Source organism: Rhinolophus sinicus, linkage group LG01 (assembly GCF_036562045.2).
Source record: "Rhinolophus sinicus isolate RSC01 linkage group LG01, ASM3656204v1, whole genome shotgun sequence".
Lineage (NCBI taxonomy): Eukaryota > Metazoa > Chordata > Mammalia > Chiroptera > Rhinolophidae > Rhinolophus > Rhinolophus sinicus.
In genome coordinates this window covers 110,099,719-110,115,455 of record NC_133751.1, presented here as the reverse complement: position 1 = coordinate 110,115,455, position 15,737 = coordinate 110,099,719, and the positions used below count along the sequence as shown (strand labels likewise).

The following is a 15,737-nucleotide window of genomic DNA, read 5'->3' as shown; positions in this document are numbered from 1 at the left end:
CCTGCTGAGGTAAAGGGGCGGGATCTATTATCTTTACACTAAGCAAAGAGAAAAGCCAGACAACTCTAGACAGCAAAAGGCGGGTGTTGTCTCCGGGAGCCCCGCCCAGGCCTGCCCTCCTGGCGCCGGGACTACATTTCCCTGAGGCCTCCGCGACTCCGGGGGGCAGGCCCGTCCGCTCTCCCGCTCAGACTGAGCGGTGACTGGCTTTCCTCGGTGAGGGAGGGGCCTGCTCCAGCCAATAGGTGAGGGGCTCGTTACGGCGGCGGAAGCAGCGGCCCTGGGCTGAGGGGTGGGGGGCAGAGTGCTCGCGCCCCGGCGGCGGCGGCGGCGGCGGGTCCGGAGCCGAGGACGTCGGCCCCACAGGCGGAGAGCGCACGGCAGCGAGCTCGAGGGGGCGCGGTGGCCACTCGGCGCAGCACCCAGGTAATGGCGGGACGGGCGCCCGGGAGGGGAGGGGAGGAGATGAGGGGGCGGGGCGGCAGAGCCGGGCTGCAGCGTCCGTCCCGCTGCGCGTCCCCGGGGAAGGGCAGCGGTGCCGCGTCTCCGGCGGCTCAGACCTAGGCTTTGTGGCAAGCTGGGCATGGCGGTTGGGCCAGTGGTAGGGGCCGGGTGTCCTACGGCAAGGAAAGAAGAGGCGTCGGGCTGACTCGGGCTTGGGGGCGTGGCGGGCGTGGGCCTTGGCTGGGAAGCAAAGCGGCCGGGGAGCGCGGGCGGGCACCCCGAGAGTTTGGCTCCTACAGGAGTTTAAAGTGACTCTCCACATCCGGGCCCTGCGCCCGCCGCTTTTAGACCCCGACCGAGGCGGGGCCTTCCAGCTCTCCGCCCCCCTCGCAGGGAGAGCTGCTCTTTCTCTGCTATTGGCTCCATCTCGAGGAGTTTGGGCTACGCGGACAAGGCTCGTGCCTGATTGGCTGGCAGTCGGCGGGAGGGTGGGGCGGGATCAGAGCGCGCAGGCCGCGGCGGATTGGTGCCGGCCCTCGAGTGACGCGCCCTTCCTGGGGCCAATGGGCGGGCGGGGGAGGTAGGGGCAGGTTCGGGGGAAGAGGACTGGAACAGAACCGCGGCGGGGTGAGAGGGGCCGAGGGGCTGGACAGCGGCGGGCCCGAAACGCGCTCCGCACGAGTCCTTTCCACGACCCCGGAATCTAGCGCTACCACCGAGATGGGCCCTACACGGCACCCCCAACCCGGCGAGATGGAAGCGGGAGGGGCGGGCGGCGGGCGGCGGCTGCAGGTAAAGGCACACTGCTTGTCCTGGGGCTCCCCGGAACGCCTGTCCCCGGACCCCAGACGGAGTTTCATACCCGCAGTGTCTGGAAACCTGTGTTCTGCGATCTCAGCTGGGGTGGGTGGGGGTGGGGTTGCGGGCGAATCGGGGATATCGGCGTAGCCTGGCTCCTGAGGGAAAAGTGGGCGGTCGATTTTAGAGAAGGCAGTGAAGATCTTGGGTCCCTCTGGCTCACTGGGGGGGGGGGGGGGGGGGCTGTGAAAAATGGGGGGAAGGGAAATAGGTAAGGGGAGGCCTATGCAAGAAAAAGCATTTGAGAATTCTTGGATCAGGTCTTAATGTAAGGTTTCTGATTCTTAGGACAGGACGTCTCTTCTCCGATGCCTCCTATGACTTACTGATGACAATGTTCACCTTGGTGTGAGGGTTAAGTCTTTCAAAGGGACATGACATTTGCCATAAAACTTTACACAGACACATACGTGTTGTGTTGATGTATTGTGGCTGTTGTGCAGGATTTTTGTGGCAATCCACAAGTATTTATGGAGGGTCATAGTATCCCCCCACACCATGTTAACTGTTAACGATTTTACTATTAATTGAACCTATGTCCATCAAAAACAAAGAATTTAGATCATTTCTGAACTGTATATTGATCACAAGTAATTGTTTTAGATAAATGATGCCGCATTTGCTTTTCTGAGGGAAGATACAGGTACTAAAGATGCTTTAATTTCTCATTATAGGTTTTAATCTCAGAATCCAGTAATAACCATATGACTGTATGCTCTGCAGGTGGAAATGAGTTCTCAACAGTTTCCTCGGTTAGGCACTCCTTCCACTGGGCTAAGCCAAGCTCCTTCACAGATTGCAAACAGTGGTGCTGCAGGCTTGATAAACCCAGCAGCTACAGGTGAGATATGTGACATTCTTCTATATTGCTTTCCACTTTAAAAAATACTCAGTTTTCTAATTTAAAAATTAGCAAATTCCTTCTGGGGTTTTAGTAAATACTAATAGGTTATCAAATTTAGAGAAAAGACATATTGCAATTTTAATTTAAACAAGGCTTTTTCATTCCTGTTTTAATCACTTCATTTACATGTACTAGAATATACATGAAAATTACAGTAAGCATGCCGGCAAGAGCTATTTTTTAAATATATTAATGTCTTCTCAGTTAGTTGAGGCCCAGAGGTATGATAATCAATGCCATGAGCGAACCCAAAGGTGCGTAAGGCATAGGTCTTGCCTTCTTTACTATCTAGGAAAAGAGGCTAAAAACAGTATATATACACGTATGTACAGCTTGATTTTTAGTTGTAGACCCTTGGAGTGCAGCAGATCAGTGGTGCTCAGTGGCATATGATTGATTTTGCCTCCCAGGGAATATTTGGCAATGTCTGAATACATTTCTGGTGGTCACAACTAGGAGGTGCTATTGGCATCTGATATTTAGAGGCTGGGGATGCTGCTGAGCATCCTACAATGTGCAAGCTGAAGAACTCCAAATAGTCTCTTTCTCTATATATAGCCAGTAAAAAGATGGCCCTGCAACCCCCTGCAGTGAAGGCCAGGAGCTTCTCTGTCTCATGCACCTTTGTATGTATTATGCTTGCTATATAGTGTAATGCACAAAGTAGTAGTTAACTAGTTCTTGTAAAGCCACTTAAGTTCCTTACTCCTTAAATATTTTTACACTGTTTTGTCTTTGGTATACGTTCACAGCAGAATAATTTAAAAGCATAGCTAAAGAGAATATTTTTGAATATCTGTTCTTTGCAAAGAATAAACTTGCCCATTTAAAAAGGTGTCAGCCATCAATAATTGCCCTCAAATTTTGTTGAAAAGGAAATCATTGACTTAGACCAAAATTGTGTATAATTTTACTTCTGAATAGTGTGTTTTTTCATCAGTGGCTCAAAAAAAAAAAGAAAAATTTTCTGTAAGCAGTTAGATGTTTTTTATACTTCCTATTGCTCTTATAAGAAGTCACTTGGGATCCTAAGCATGTGAGGATTTCAGGTATATGTTCAAAGTTCAGAAGAATAGGTTACAATCACTTCTCTTAACTGCTGCTTCAAGATTCTTTTCTGGTAAAAATAAACTGAAATTGAGAACTTCAGATGTCTGGAAAGAAATGATAAATGGTTCCAAAAAGAACTTCACGGGAGGTGGTGAGAACATTATATCTTAATGAAATTGTCAAAAATCAAAGTCTTCCTGGACAGATAAGTTGGGGGGAAGTTATGAAATTGTCCATTTCCCTTAAAAACTTAATTAGGGGAAATCTGTTTGGACACTGGGGAAAGTTAAAAATAAATTGATAATGGAAAGACAGAAGTAAAACTATCTTTATTCACAAACAACAAGATCACGTATGCAGAAAATATTAAAGAATATAAAAAGCTGTTAGAATTAATAAATGAAATTAATGGTTGCAGGATAAAAGTTTATAAAAAAATCAATTCTATTTCTAAATACTAGCAATGAACAGTGAAATTTTTAAAGTGTTTACAATGGCATAAAAAAACCCCAGAAGATTTAGGGACAAATTAACAAAATACGTATACGACTTGGAGTTAGAAAACTATGAAACATTGCTGAGAGAAATTAAAGACCTAGATAAAAGGAAAGATCTGTCATGTTCATAGATTGGAAAAATCCAGTATTTTTAAGATACTAGTTCTACCAAAGGGATCTATCATACAGATTCAGAGAAATCCTAATCAAAATCCTATCAGGCTCTTTTGTAAAAATTAACAGCCCGAATCTAAGATTTATATGGAAACCTAAGGACCTAGAATATCAAAATAATTTTGATCAAAAAAAGAAAGTTGGAGGACTCTGCTATAAAGCTATGCTAATCAAGATAGTAATTTTGGCATAAAGATAGAAATATAGATCATTGGAACAAAGTGGGAAATCCAGAAATAGACCCACACGTAATGGTCAATTGATTTTTGACAAAAGTACATGGGTAATTCAACAGGGAAATGATAGTCTGTTCAACAATATAGTGCTAGAACACCAGAATATCCATATGGAAAAAAATTAACCTTGACCTTTACCTTCACCATACACAAAAACTGAAATGTATTATTATAGACCTAATGTAAAACTTAAAACTTCTAAAAGAAAACATTGGAGAAGCTGTTTGTGACCTTGGGTAGGCAAAAATTGCTCAAGTTACAAAAAACACTATAAAAGAAACAACTGATACATTCATTGTACATCATTAAAATTAAAAATGACTGCTTTTCAAAAGACGCCGTTAGAAAAACAAAAAGGCAAGCCATAGACTGAGAGAAGACATTTACGATCAATATATCCTCAAAGTACTTGACATCCTGAGTATATAAAGAACTCTTGTAACTCAATAGTAAAAAGATATAAACAGGCTGATTTCTTTTATTGGGGAAAATATTTGACTAGACACTTCACCAGACCCTATTTAAATGCCAAATAGCACTTAAAATATACTCAACAGTATTAATCCTCAGGGCAGTGCAAATTAAAACCACAGTGAGAAGGACTAAAATTAAGACCAACAATGCCAAGTTTTGATGTGTCTGTGGAGCAAGTAGAACTCATACATTGTTGGCAAATATGGGGAAAAGTTTGGCAGTACATTATAAAACATGAATTTTCCATACAACCCAGCAATCCCATTCCTAGGTATTGACTCCAAGATAAATGAAAATGTATGTCGTACATACAAAGATTTACACTTCAGTATTCATAGAAGCATTGTTTATAATAACCCCAAACTGAAGAACACCCCTATTTTATTAACTAGAGACTAGATAAGCAAAGTTTGATTTATGCATACAATGGAATACTGTTCAGCAATAAAAAGGAACAAACTTACCAGTATACACAACAACATGGATGAACCTCAGCAACGTTATGCTAAGAGAAGAGCCAGACACAAAGGACCACATATTGTATGATTCTGTTTATATGAAATTCCAGAAAAGACAAAGCTGTGGTGATAGAAAGCAGATCAATGGTTTGTAAGGAGTAGGTGTGGGAGGAAGGGAATTTGCTGCAAAGGGGGCAAGAATGAACGTTTAGAGGAATGGAAAATGTTCTGTATCATGCTTGTGGTGTGGTTCTAGTACTGTGTACTTCTGTGAAAGTTTAACCGATTGCACAAGGAATTCGTGGAGTTTATGTGTAAGTTGTACCTCAGTAAATCTGGTTAAAAATGGACAAAAAACAGGAACATACACTTCACAAAGGTAGATACATATGAAAGTGGCCTATGAGCACATAAAAAGGAGTTGAGCATTACTAGTTATCATGGAAGTGCTACTGAAAACCACAGTGAGGTGGCCGCTTGTACACCCACTAGAATGTGTGTGTGTCAAGAATTGCTGAGGATGAGGAGCAACTGGAACTCTGATACACTGCTGCTGGGGACATAATGTGATACCACTACTTTGGAAGGTATAATACTTGGAGTTTCATATGAAGTTAAATATTTACTCACCATTTGACCCAGCTATCCTCCTAGGTTATTGGTGATAAAGTTTGTTCATATATGTATATGTGTGTATATCTGTATATATATATGTATGTATCTATATACATCTACATCTACGTATAGATATATGTATAGATACATACATGTATTTTTGTGTGTGTGTGTAAAATTGAAAACTCTACCTCTTAGAGTAGCCATTTTATTGTATGTAAATTATACATCAATAACGTGGTTTTAAAAATCAAACTTGTAGGGGTGGCTGGTTAGCTCAGTTGGTTAGAGCACGGTGTTCTTAACAACAAAGTTGCTGGTTTGATCCCCACTTGGGCCACTGTGAGCGGCGCCCTCTACAACTAGATTGAAACAACTACTCGACTTGGAGCTGATGGGTCCCAGAAAAACACACTTAACTAAATAAAAGTTTAAAAAAAAAAAATCAAACTTTAAAATATCTGACCTGGGAGCAAAGTCAATATATAGCAAAATATTAAATATGCGTCCGTCTTTTCACTCAGCACTTTTAGAAATTTTTTTCCTGAGGAGATCGTTGAACAAGGACTCAATATAAGTACATACAGATATTCATCCCAGAGTTTTTGTTAATAGCAAAAATTGGAAACAACCCCAAAGCCCATCAATGACATAATGGTTTAAAAAGCTGTCATAGGTCTATGCAGTGGAATTCCGTTTAACATTTTAAAAATGATGCAGTGTGTATTCTATATTACTCAGCAGTTCCACTTCTGGAGATATATCAAATAGAAATTGGACATACTATGTAGGTGTGATCAAACAATACCGGTGAATGTTTAAATAAGAAAATTTGTTACAGTAAAAGACACATTGCCATTAAGCCCCCTCAAAATACTCTTCATCGCTTCGACAGCTCAATGGAAGACACTCATGGAAGAGAACTTCAGAACTGCTTCAGAAAGGGGTAAGAACGCTGGGATAAGTGTATTCAAAGCAAGGGGAAGTATTTTGAGGGGGATTAATGGAAATGTCACTTTTACTGTTATTTTTGTTTTAAATATTCACCACATTGTTTGATCACACCTCGTATGTTCACCAAAAGACGTGCAAAAAAATTACTGGCACTTCTATGTCTAATAGCAAAAAAACAGAAAACTGGGCAAATGCCTATTAACAGTAAAGTAGATAATTTGGTTTATTCACGCAATGGCATACTGAGAATGAAAGATCCATAGCTATGTGCAGTAACATGGATGAATCTCATACCTATAAGTGAAAGAGACGAGACACACTGGGGTGAGACATTTGTTATGAGACTACATAAAGTTCAATCTATAGTATTAGAAGTTAGTATCTTTGGGAGGGATAGGGACTGGAATTGGACGGAACGGGTTTCTGGGGAACCAGTAATGTTTCGCTTCTTGAGCTGGATGCTGAGTACTTAGGTGTATTTACTTTATGAAAGTTCATTGAGCTGCACAATTAACATTTGTGCACTTGTCTGTATGAAAGTTCAATTAAAAGTTAAATAAAGTTAAAAAGTTAAATAGTTCAATTAAAAAGTTAAATAAAAACCCACCCAAAATTAAAGAAGTGAGAAGCATCTGAGTTTTCACGAAAATATTAACTGCTGATGCCTTTGGGAGCAGCTTTACTTGCATTATAGTTTCCCAAACAATTAAATTTTTTTCCGTAACTATAATTTTTTTTTTTTTCCCCAGAAAAATAATGATATTATTTCGGAAAAGTGATGGACAAGAATGAGTTAATATTTTCACAAACTCTCTTCCATCATTACATGAGTTCCTTGATTTTTAACTTGATTTTTAAATAGGTTACGTGTTCTCATTGCCCAAAATTCCAAATGAAAAAAAGTATACAGTGAAAAGTATCTTTCCCATCCCTGTCCCCTGTCCACTTTCTTTCTCTTCAGGCAGCCAAGGTGCTTTTGGAGATATTTTATCTATGTACAAATATATATGCATGTATGTTCTGTGTGCATTTTGTTTACTTTTTCACAGTTCTGTATCTTGTTCTTGTCATCTATATGTTATGTAATTTTTCATAATATACCGGGGTTGCCAAAAATTTGTATACACATGACTTGTATTTATCTTTTGTTTTCGGTATATATTGAGTATTACAATTTTAATTGTTTTTTCCTTTCTTAAAACATTTTTTTTGGCATCCTCTTTATGTTATTTTTTAAAATTTTTATTGGTGAATATTGGGGAACAGTGCGTTTCTCCAGGGCCCATCAGCTGCAAGTCGTCTTTCAATCTAGTTGTGGAGGACGCAGCTCACTGGCTCACGTGGGAATTGAACTGGCAACCCTGTTGTTGAGAGCTCGCGCTCTAAACAACTGAGCCATCGGCCACCCTGGCATCCTCTTTATATTACAAGTTTTCCATAAGAGTACCTAAAGGCTTTCCTTGTTTTATTTTTATAGTTGCACGGTAGTCTGTTGTGGGAGTACACATAATTTACATAGCCAGTCTCCTGTTGATGAGCATGTATGTTTTTTTCACTTTCTTTACTAGTATAAATATGCTGAAACAAATAACCTGTACATAACTCTTTTTACACATATGCTCTGTATCGATAGGACACATTCCTGCAAGTGGATTTGTTGAGCCTCAGAGGGTATGTTGGTTGCAATAATGATAGAGGTTGCCATGTTCACTCTGTAGGGATTTGGACTGAGAAATTTGTTTACAAAAATTACATGTTCTTGGACTTAAGACTGTACTTAAGTTATCTTTTAATGTTAGGTTTGTATAACTTTTTAAATAAATTTCAAATGAAATTGTCTGTATCTTGTATTGCACTTTGAACTATTTGAGCTCATTTTATATAGCTGTGAGGTTCTTTGTTCATAGAGGAGTGGGAAAGCCACAGTATTCCAAGCAAGTCCTGTGTTCCACATGTGGGACTCTTGGATTTTATGTCCATCGGGAATCTACTGCCCAAATTCTCCTTTTGAAGAAAATCTCACAAGGACATGGTTAGTTTATCGGCTCCAAAACTTAACTGCAAATACTACTCTTGTATGTGCTGCTGTATTAACTAATGTTGGAAGGATATGACATGCTGTATTCCCTTTAATGTCTTTTATAGTCAATGATGAGTCTAGTCGAGATGCTGAAGTCACTGCCAGGGAGCACCTGGGCTCCAGCAGCTCCCTGCAGCCCCGTGAAGAGAAGCAAGAGCCTGTCGTGGTAAGGCCCTACCCACAGGTGCAGATGTTGTCTACACACCATGCTGTGGCCTCGGGCACACCTGTCACAGTGACAGCCCCACCAGCACATCTGACGCCAGCAGTGCCACTCTCATTTTCGGAGGGACTTATGAAGGTAATGGCGAGGTTTAAAATTTCACATTGAACCACAGCTGAAGACTGGCTAATACATTCCTGACAATTTTCACGAAGTCTTAGGCTGTACCTTAGGCTCATAGGTTTTTGGTTTGGTTGGTTCGGGTTTTTGACCTGTCAGTTCAGCTCTTCTCTGTATTTCAGAGTTCTGCTGTTCTGCAGTGCTTTTTCTTGTGCCGCTGGGCAGTTGGCATCACAGGGTCTTTTCTGGTATCCATTTGACATTGATTTTATTTATGTTATGGGTCTGCTGACTCATTTTATCTTGGAATGGCACTCTTCTCCAAGGTTTTGTTTCAGTAGCTTACTAATTTGGGGTATCTGAGAATATCACCTTGTGTATTACCTTATGGTTATGTTTCAGGCACTGAAAATTTTGTTTACTTCCTCCCAAACTTGGGGAGAAGGACAGCGTTGTATAGAAGAAAGACTGGGCTAGGAGCTATACAGATACGGGGTTTATTGCCAGGTCTAGATTTTACTGTCTGTGTGTCTTTGAGCAAGTGACTTAGCCTTGCTTTGCACATTTCCTCATCTGTCTGTAAAATGGAAATGCTAATACATCAGTGCAAAAGCTGTGATGCTGAGAGATCAAACGTAAGGCTCCGGGCATCTTTCCTGGCACTCTTCAGGGTTGATTTGTGTACTTTAAACTATAGAATGAAATGCATCACTAGTAAAAAGTTGTTGATATATTTCGTGTGGTTTTCTGTTTGCAGCCGCCCCCGAAGCCCACCATGCCTAGCCGTCCCATTGCTCCTGCTCCACCTTCTACCTTGTCACTTCCCCCCAAGGTTCCAGGGCAGGTTACCGTTACCATGGAGAGTAGCATCCCTCAAGCTTCAGCCATTCCTGTGGCAACAATCAGTGGACAACAGGTTTTTTTCCTCTTAATTTGCTGATTTTCAAACTGAGATGCCAAACTGTCGATCATTGTTTATTGAATGCCAGCAGTACATTAGGCTCTGTACTAAATAAAAAATGGTCACTGATATCTACAAGGGGAAGATAGGTATGAGAGAAAAGGACAGCTACCGGAAGTAAAGCAGTGTGCTCAGTGGTCTTTGTCGTTTAGCCAGTGGGCCCTGAGCCTGTCTTGTGTTTGCGGCTCCACCCTCAGTGTGAGATATGCTGCAGATCTAGAGAAGACAGCCCACGTCCTTGGGGGTTGAGAACAACCTCACAGTCATTTTTTCTCAGGGAGCAAAGGTATATCTCTTCAGTGGTTCCCTCAGGCAGCCACCAATCATGAACATTTATTTTAAAGTCTTGTGTTTTAACTTAAAAAAAAAAAATTGAAATAATAGTCTTACTGCATAATATGTATTTGATTTATTTAAATATTTTATATTACCAGTGAAAACAACTGAATCTCAAAACTTTTTCCCTTCAAGTTTTCAAGAAAACATTGGTATTGCAAAAAGATGTCCTGTGTTGTTTTCCTTTTGTCATACTGCTGAGTACTCTCAGAAGTACTGGGAACCTTCTCCTCCGCCCTCCCGCAACACACATACCTGAGAAGCACTGTCAGCAGGGTTGGGAGAGTGTGAGGAAGGTATGTTTCAGGGCTGAGCTGAGGAACTGGTACGGGGGTACCTACTGAATACTACCTGACATTTACTTAGAAATACAGAATGGATGACTGCAGTGGCGTTGAAGGAAATAGTGAGGACAGGAAAAAAATAACTTTGGCCAAGAAAGAAAACAAGTGTGAAAGACTGATATTAAAGATGAGAGTCCAAAAGTGGACAGTCACTTCTGTCGTCTGTTACAGGGATCTAGCACCTCGCTGGGCTCAAGGCGATTGGTGCATCCTCACAGTCTTACACCTGCCTGCTGGCACAGTCGTCATGTAGGATGCTGTGTAAAGAAAGCCGAAGGGCTTTCCTTGGGTTACTCACTGTATGAAAGGAACAACCTAACCCACATTTGGAGGCAGTGGACTTCTTAGAAGCCATGGCTAAGCACATTCGCCAAACACAAGCCCAAGCAGATGACATTGCCCCCCCCACCCTGTGTTGCAGGGCCACCCCAGTAACCTGCATCACATCATGACCACAAACGTGCAGATGTCTATTATCCGCAGCAGTGCTCCCGGGCCCCCTCTGCACATCGGAGCTTCGCATTTACCTCGAGGTAGACTGCCTGTGCTGTTCAAACTCTTGCAATGCAACATACGTTTGGTAGAGGACACGGTAACACAAACCGTATCCAGCTTACTAAAGCTGCAGGACAGCCGAAGTAAGCGCAATATACATTTTTAGAGGGGTCTAGTATGTACTTGTTGTTGATATATTATAGCAAGTGTGTATACGTGTGTTTAAACTTAAAGCAATTCAAATTTTTAGTGTGGCCTAAAAATCATCTCTTTAATGAGGAACTCCTCAAGGCTATGGTAGCCTGAACATGGCCTTCATTTCTAAGAAATAAGAGTCACAAATATTAATACTGAATATTTTTTAAGTTTAGAGATAATGGTTACTCAAAAATTTTTACTCGCATAGCAATAAAATGAATTTATTTTTATAATTCAGTTCTAATAGGTTAAGAAGTATTAAATGTAATGAGTTTTCTCAATTGCTTGATAAGAAATTGTTATCTTCTGTTGGAGAGTATAAAATCATTACTTGCGAAATCAAACTAGCAAATACAAAAGCAGGTTTACTCGGTCATAACAGAACTCGGAGAGTGAGGTTCACAGACCACAGGGGGTCTGTGTAAGGTCAAAACTATTTTCATGATGACACTAAGACGTCGTTTGCCTTTTCACAGTGCTGGCATTTGCACTGGTGGTGCAGAGGCAGTGGTGATTCCACTGAACTCTCACTCTCGGGGTTAAAGTGGTGGACCCTGGCTGGACCCAGGCCGGCGGCCCCACGCTCTAGTGTTCATTGTGTGCCCATGGCTGCACACGTGTAGCCATTTTCATTTAAGAGTGTCCTCAAAGAAGCAGTACAGATTATCAGATTTATTAAATCTCAACCCTTGAGTGAGTGTTATCTTAATTTTCTGTGTGGTGAAATAGGATGTATTCATACAGCACTTCAGGTGAACACTGACATATGAAGTTTTAGAAATTCCGATGATTTTCCTAGGGATTATAATTGGACATATTTAAATTGTGAGCCATACTCATGCAAAGAATTATTCTTCTAGGTGCAGCTGCTGCTGCTGTGATGTCTAGTTCTAAAGTGACCACTGTCCTGAGGCCGACTTCCCAGTTGCCAAACACTGCCACAGCTCAGCCAGCGGTGCAGCACATCATTCACCAGCCGATCCAGGCACGTCCAGGGTGTGGGATCGACCGGCGAGAATCCAGGGCCTGCCCAGCAGTCATTCGTTCTGCTGGGCACCATGACAGACCTTGGGCCTGAAGTGACTTTTAGTCTAGTTGCTAAGATGTGGGGAAGGTTGAATTGTATCCAGTCCTGTGACCTGCTATAGGAGTTTAGAAGAGGTAGTAAGGGAAGGCTTTTTGTGAGGATGGATTTGGTAATGGGGATTCAGAGAAGTGAAGAGGAAGTCGGGGGGGCAATACTCTGAACCATGGCAAGGGAGACAGTGGTGATTATGCACAATGCTTAGTAAAGGCTAGTTAAAACAGGAGTTTTAACGTGGACAGGGAGCTATGAATCCCCTAAACGTTTTACACATATATATATATGGTTTTGAAGGAAGATGGTCCATGCTATTTGAAGGAAATTTGTGGCCAGTACTACCGAAGTATAATGCATTACTAGGTGGTGGTGTATCTCTAAATTCAGAACTCTAGATACGGAGTGTAAGTTGATTTTGTACACTGCAGAGAGCCACTACATTTTTTGAACACAGTAACGTATGATCAATGAAATACCTATGAAACGTTAATCTAGCTAAATTTCATGCAGGGGGTGGAAATGCAAACACATTTGGCAGCCAGACTGGTAGTGTGTGTGAAACACTGGGTTTCAGACAGTAAGAACAGTGCTGATGATACCAAGTAGTACATGTCCAACCCGAGCCTTCAAAGTGCTGCCAGGACATACTCGGGTACTGAAAGGCCCCCAGTGGTATGTGTGGTGCATAGGAAGGACTGTAGAAAGGAGAACCACGACTAGGAGCTCTAGAGAGGAAGATGGCACAGCAGCCCTCTTATGAGACATCAGGCTACAACGATAGGTGCAGTAGGTAAGGGAGGTGACAGGTCAGGAATGGAACTACGCAAAGCGCAGCTGGATGGAAGAGTTGCTGGATCTGCAGAGTTTGCAGATTTAACTGCATGTAACAAGGTCAGGAAAGGAACTACGCAAAGCGCAGCTGGATGGAAGAGTTGACAGTGGACAAGCAGATGAAGTTCTGTGTGGAACTAGTTTGTCAGGTGAAAATTTTACACACAGATGTAGTTGGTGGTAGGGGAAGTATATCCACGTGAAAACATCCAGGAGGTATGTGGGCACCCTGAGTCTTCTGCCAGCGAAGAGCATAGGAGCGTGTGCCTGCTGCGTTCAGTGTGCCATGCTGAATGGCCTGAGAGCCACAGCTCTCTCTGCCCAGGGGCTGAGTAGGTCCTCTGTGGACAGCACTCGGTTGTGTGATCGTGTAAATGTCAACACCAGGACCACAGCAGATCTGGGGGAATTCTAGATCTCGGGGTTAGATCCCAGTTTGTACTAATAGTATGACAGAATTTTTTATCCAGTTGTATTTGGAAAGGAGGGATTTGTATATTACCCAGCCAAAATCAGACTTTTTTTTTTTAATTCTGAGTCTTATTTTTATAACAGCCTTTGAAAAGAGAATTCCTTAATCAGAATGGTGAGAATTTACTATCATTTGGATATTAACATACTTATTTGAAGGCCTACATTTCCAATTATACTTTCAGTGTTTGACTTACTATATTTTATTTCACCTTTTGCTTGAAGTGAAACGTTTTTCTCTTCTCTCGGTAGTCTCGTCCGCCTGTGACCACCTCTAATACCATCCCTCCTGCCGTGGTTGCGACCGTCTCAGCCACCAGAGCTCAGTCTCCAGTCATCACTACAACAGCTGCACATGCTACCGACTCAGCACTGAGGTACATCTGGGGATTTGGACCCTAGCCATCTGCCATCCATCCGTCTTCTCTCCCCTTCTCCTTTCCTTCATTCCTTCATTTAACTCAATAATTAACTTACTGAGTCCTTTTTTTAATGAGCTGTTTGGTGGTCTAGATCCTGAGGATAGCAGTGAACAAACAAATTCCTGTCCTTGGAGTTTCTATTTTTAGGGTCTAGAGACATACAGTAAAACAATTGAGTTTTTTAGATAATGAAAAGTGTTTTGGGGGAAAATTAGGGTAGAGTGAATGAGATTTGGAGTAACAGGGTAGGCAATACGGGGGGCTTTTTCCTATAAGCTGATCAGGAGGGTTTTGTTGATAAGAATACACTTGAGCAGAAAATTGAAAGACATGATGAAGAGAGCCATATGGCTGTCTGGGTTAGGAGTGTTCTCGGCAGTGGGCACAGCCAGAGCAATGGCCCTGAGACGGGTGTGTTTGCCACATAGAAGGAGCAGCAAGAGATTATTTTGGGAGGTAACAGGGTCCCCAGATCACGTGGGCCTTACAGACCACGCCAAGAATTTGGACTTGCTGGGGTGCAGTGGGGAGCCTTGGCAGAGTGGAGCAGGGCAGTGCCATGATCTGAAGTTTTAGTTGGATCAGCCTGGTTGCTAGGTGGAGTAGGCTGTAGAGAGAGAAAGTTGGAAACAGAGAAATTATTTAGAAGGGCATGGCAGAAATCCAGGAGAGGTGATTGTTGGAGGTAGAAAGACGTGCTTAGATTCTGAATAGAATTTTGAAGGTAGTCAAGAGGATTTTGGAGGAATTACATAGAGGTTCTGTGGGAGAACGAGACGAGTTGGTCTGTGCAGCTAGCAGGGGAGTTGCATTAACTCGAGATGGAGAACAGTTGGAGGAATTGGTTTTGGAGGGGAATTTCATGGAGACTTTGGTTTGGAGTGTTTTAAGGTTGTGCTGACTTCTAAGCACCCAATTGGAGGTGTTGAGATAAGCTACTATATGAGTGTGGAATCCAGGGAAGGGTTCTGGGGGAGCTAATGTAGAAAGACAGTGTAAATGGGGAGAGGTGTATGACACAGAAAATAGCTCCCCGTTTAGAAGGCTGTGGGGAAAGCAGTGTTCTCAGGGGAGAACCAGGATTCATTAGCGCAGGAAGGTAAGGCTGATTCAGAGAAGAGGTTGAGGATTTGGGCGATTTTGTTAAAGGTGTATTGTAAGTCCAGAAGGTGGGTGTTTGAAAAGGAAGATAGTATAATTAAGAGATTTATGGAGCCAGACAGGGATAACGTCTGGTTGATGAGGGATGACCTCAGATATGAGTGACAGAATCAGGGATGAAGACATAATGGGATTTGTCCTCATGGTCCCCAAGCCATTTGGGGTGGTGAGGCTATGAAAGTGGGGTTGGGGAATGCTGTGGGATATGAGCCTTGTCAGGAGCACACAGTTCCAGTGGTCTTGCTTGATTCCTGTCGTTGGTGATGTGGATGCCAGGGAAAACCTTTGACAAGAGAAACAAGAAGTGGTTCACTAAACAAGAGAAGAGGTAGTGGATATGGGGGATAGAGCTGTAAGAAACTAGAGGCCCTCTGGAACAAGTGATTATAAGCGGGAGGCAGGGCGGAGTG

At 42.5% G+C, this 15,737-nt stretch overlaps 1 protein-coding gene across 4 annotated transcripts in view; it reads left to right on the top strand.

Moving 5' to 3' along the window:
• The first annotated feature begins 266 nt into the window (after positions 1–266).
• Positions 267–15,737, top strand: part of SAP130 (Sin3A associated protein 130) — a 93,878-nt gene continuing 78,407 nt past the window's right edge. Inside the window, exons 1-7 of one of the 4 annotated variants that reach the window (XM_019718004.2) lie at positions 267–426; positions 2,026–2,143; positions 8,810–9,045; positions 9,785–9,943; positions 11,090–11,201; positions 12,222–12,346; positions 13,997–14,121. In XM_019718004.2, the coding sequence (XP_019573563.1) occupies positions 2,032–2,143; positions 8,810–9,045; positions 9,785–9,943; positions 11,090–11,201; positions 12,222–12,346; positions 13,997–14,121 (869 nt within the window). In that variant the 5' untranslated portion in view covers positions 267–426; positions 2,026–2,031. Of the gene's footprint in view, positions 427–1,038; positions 1,237–2,025; positions 2,144–8,809; positions 9,046–9,784; positions 9,944–11,089; positions 11,202–12,221; positions 12,347–13,996; positions 14,122–15,737 lie in introns of those variants that run through there. The other 3 variants (XM_019718005.2, XM_074334741.1, XM_074334751.1) reach the window with 3 other exon arrangements.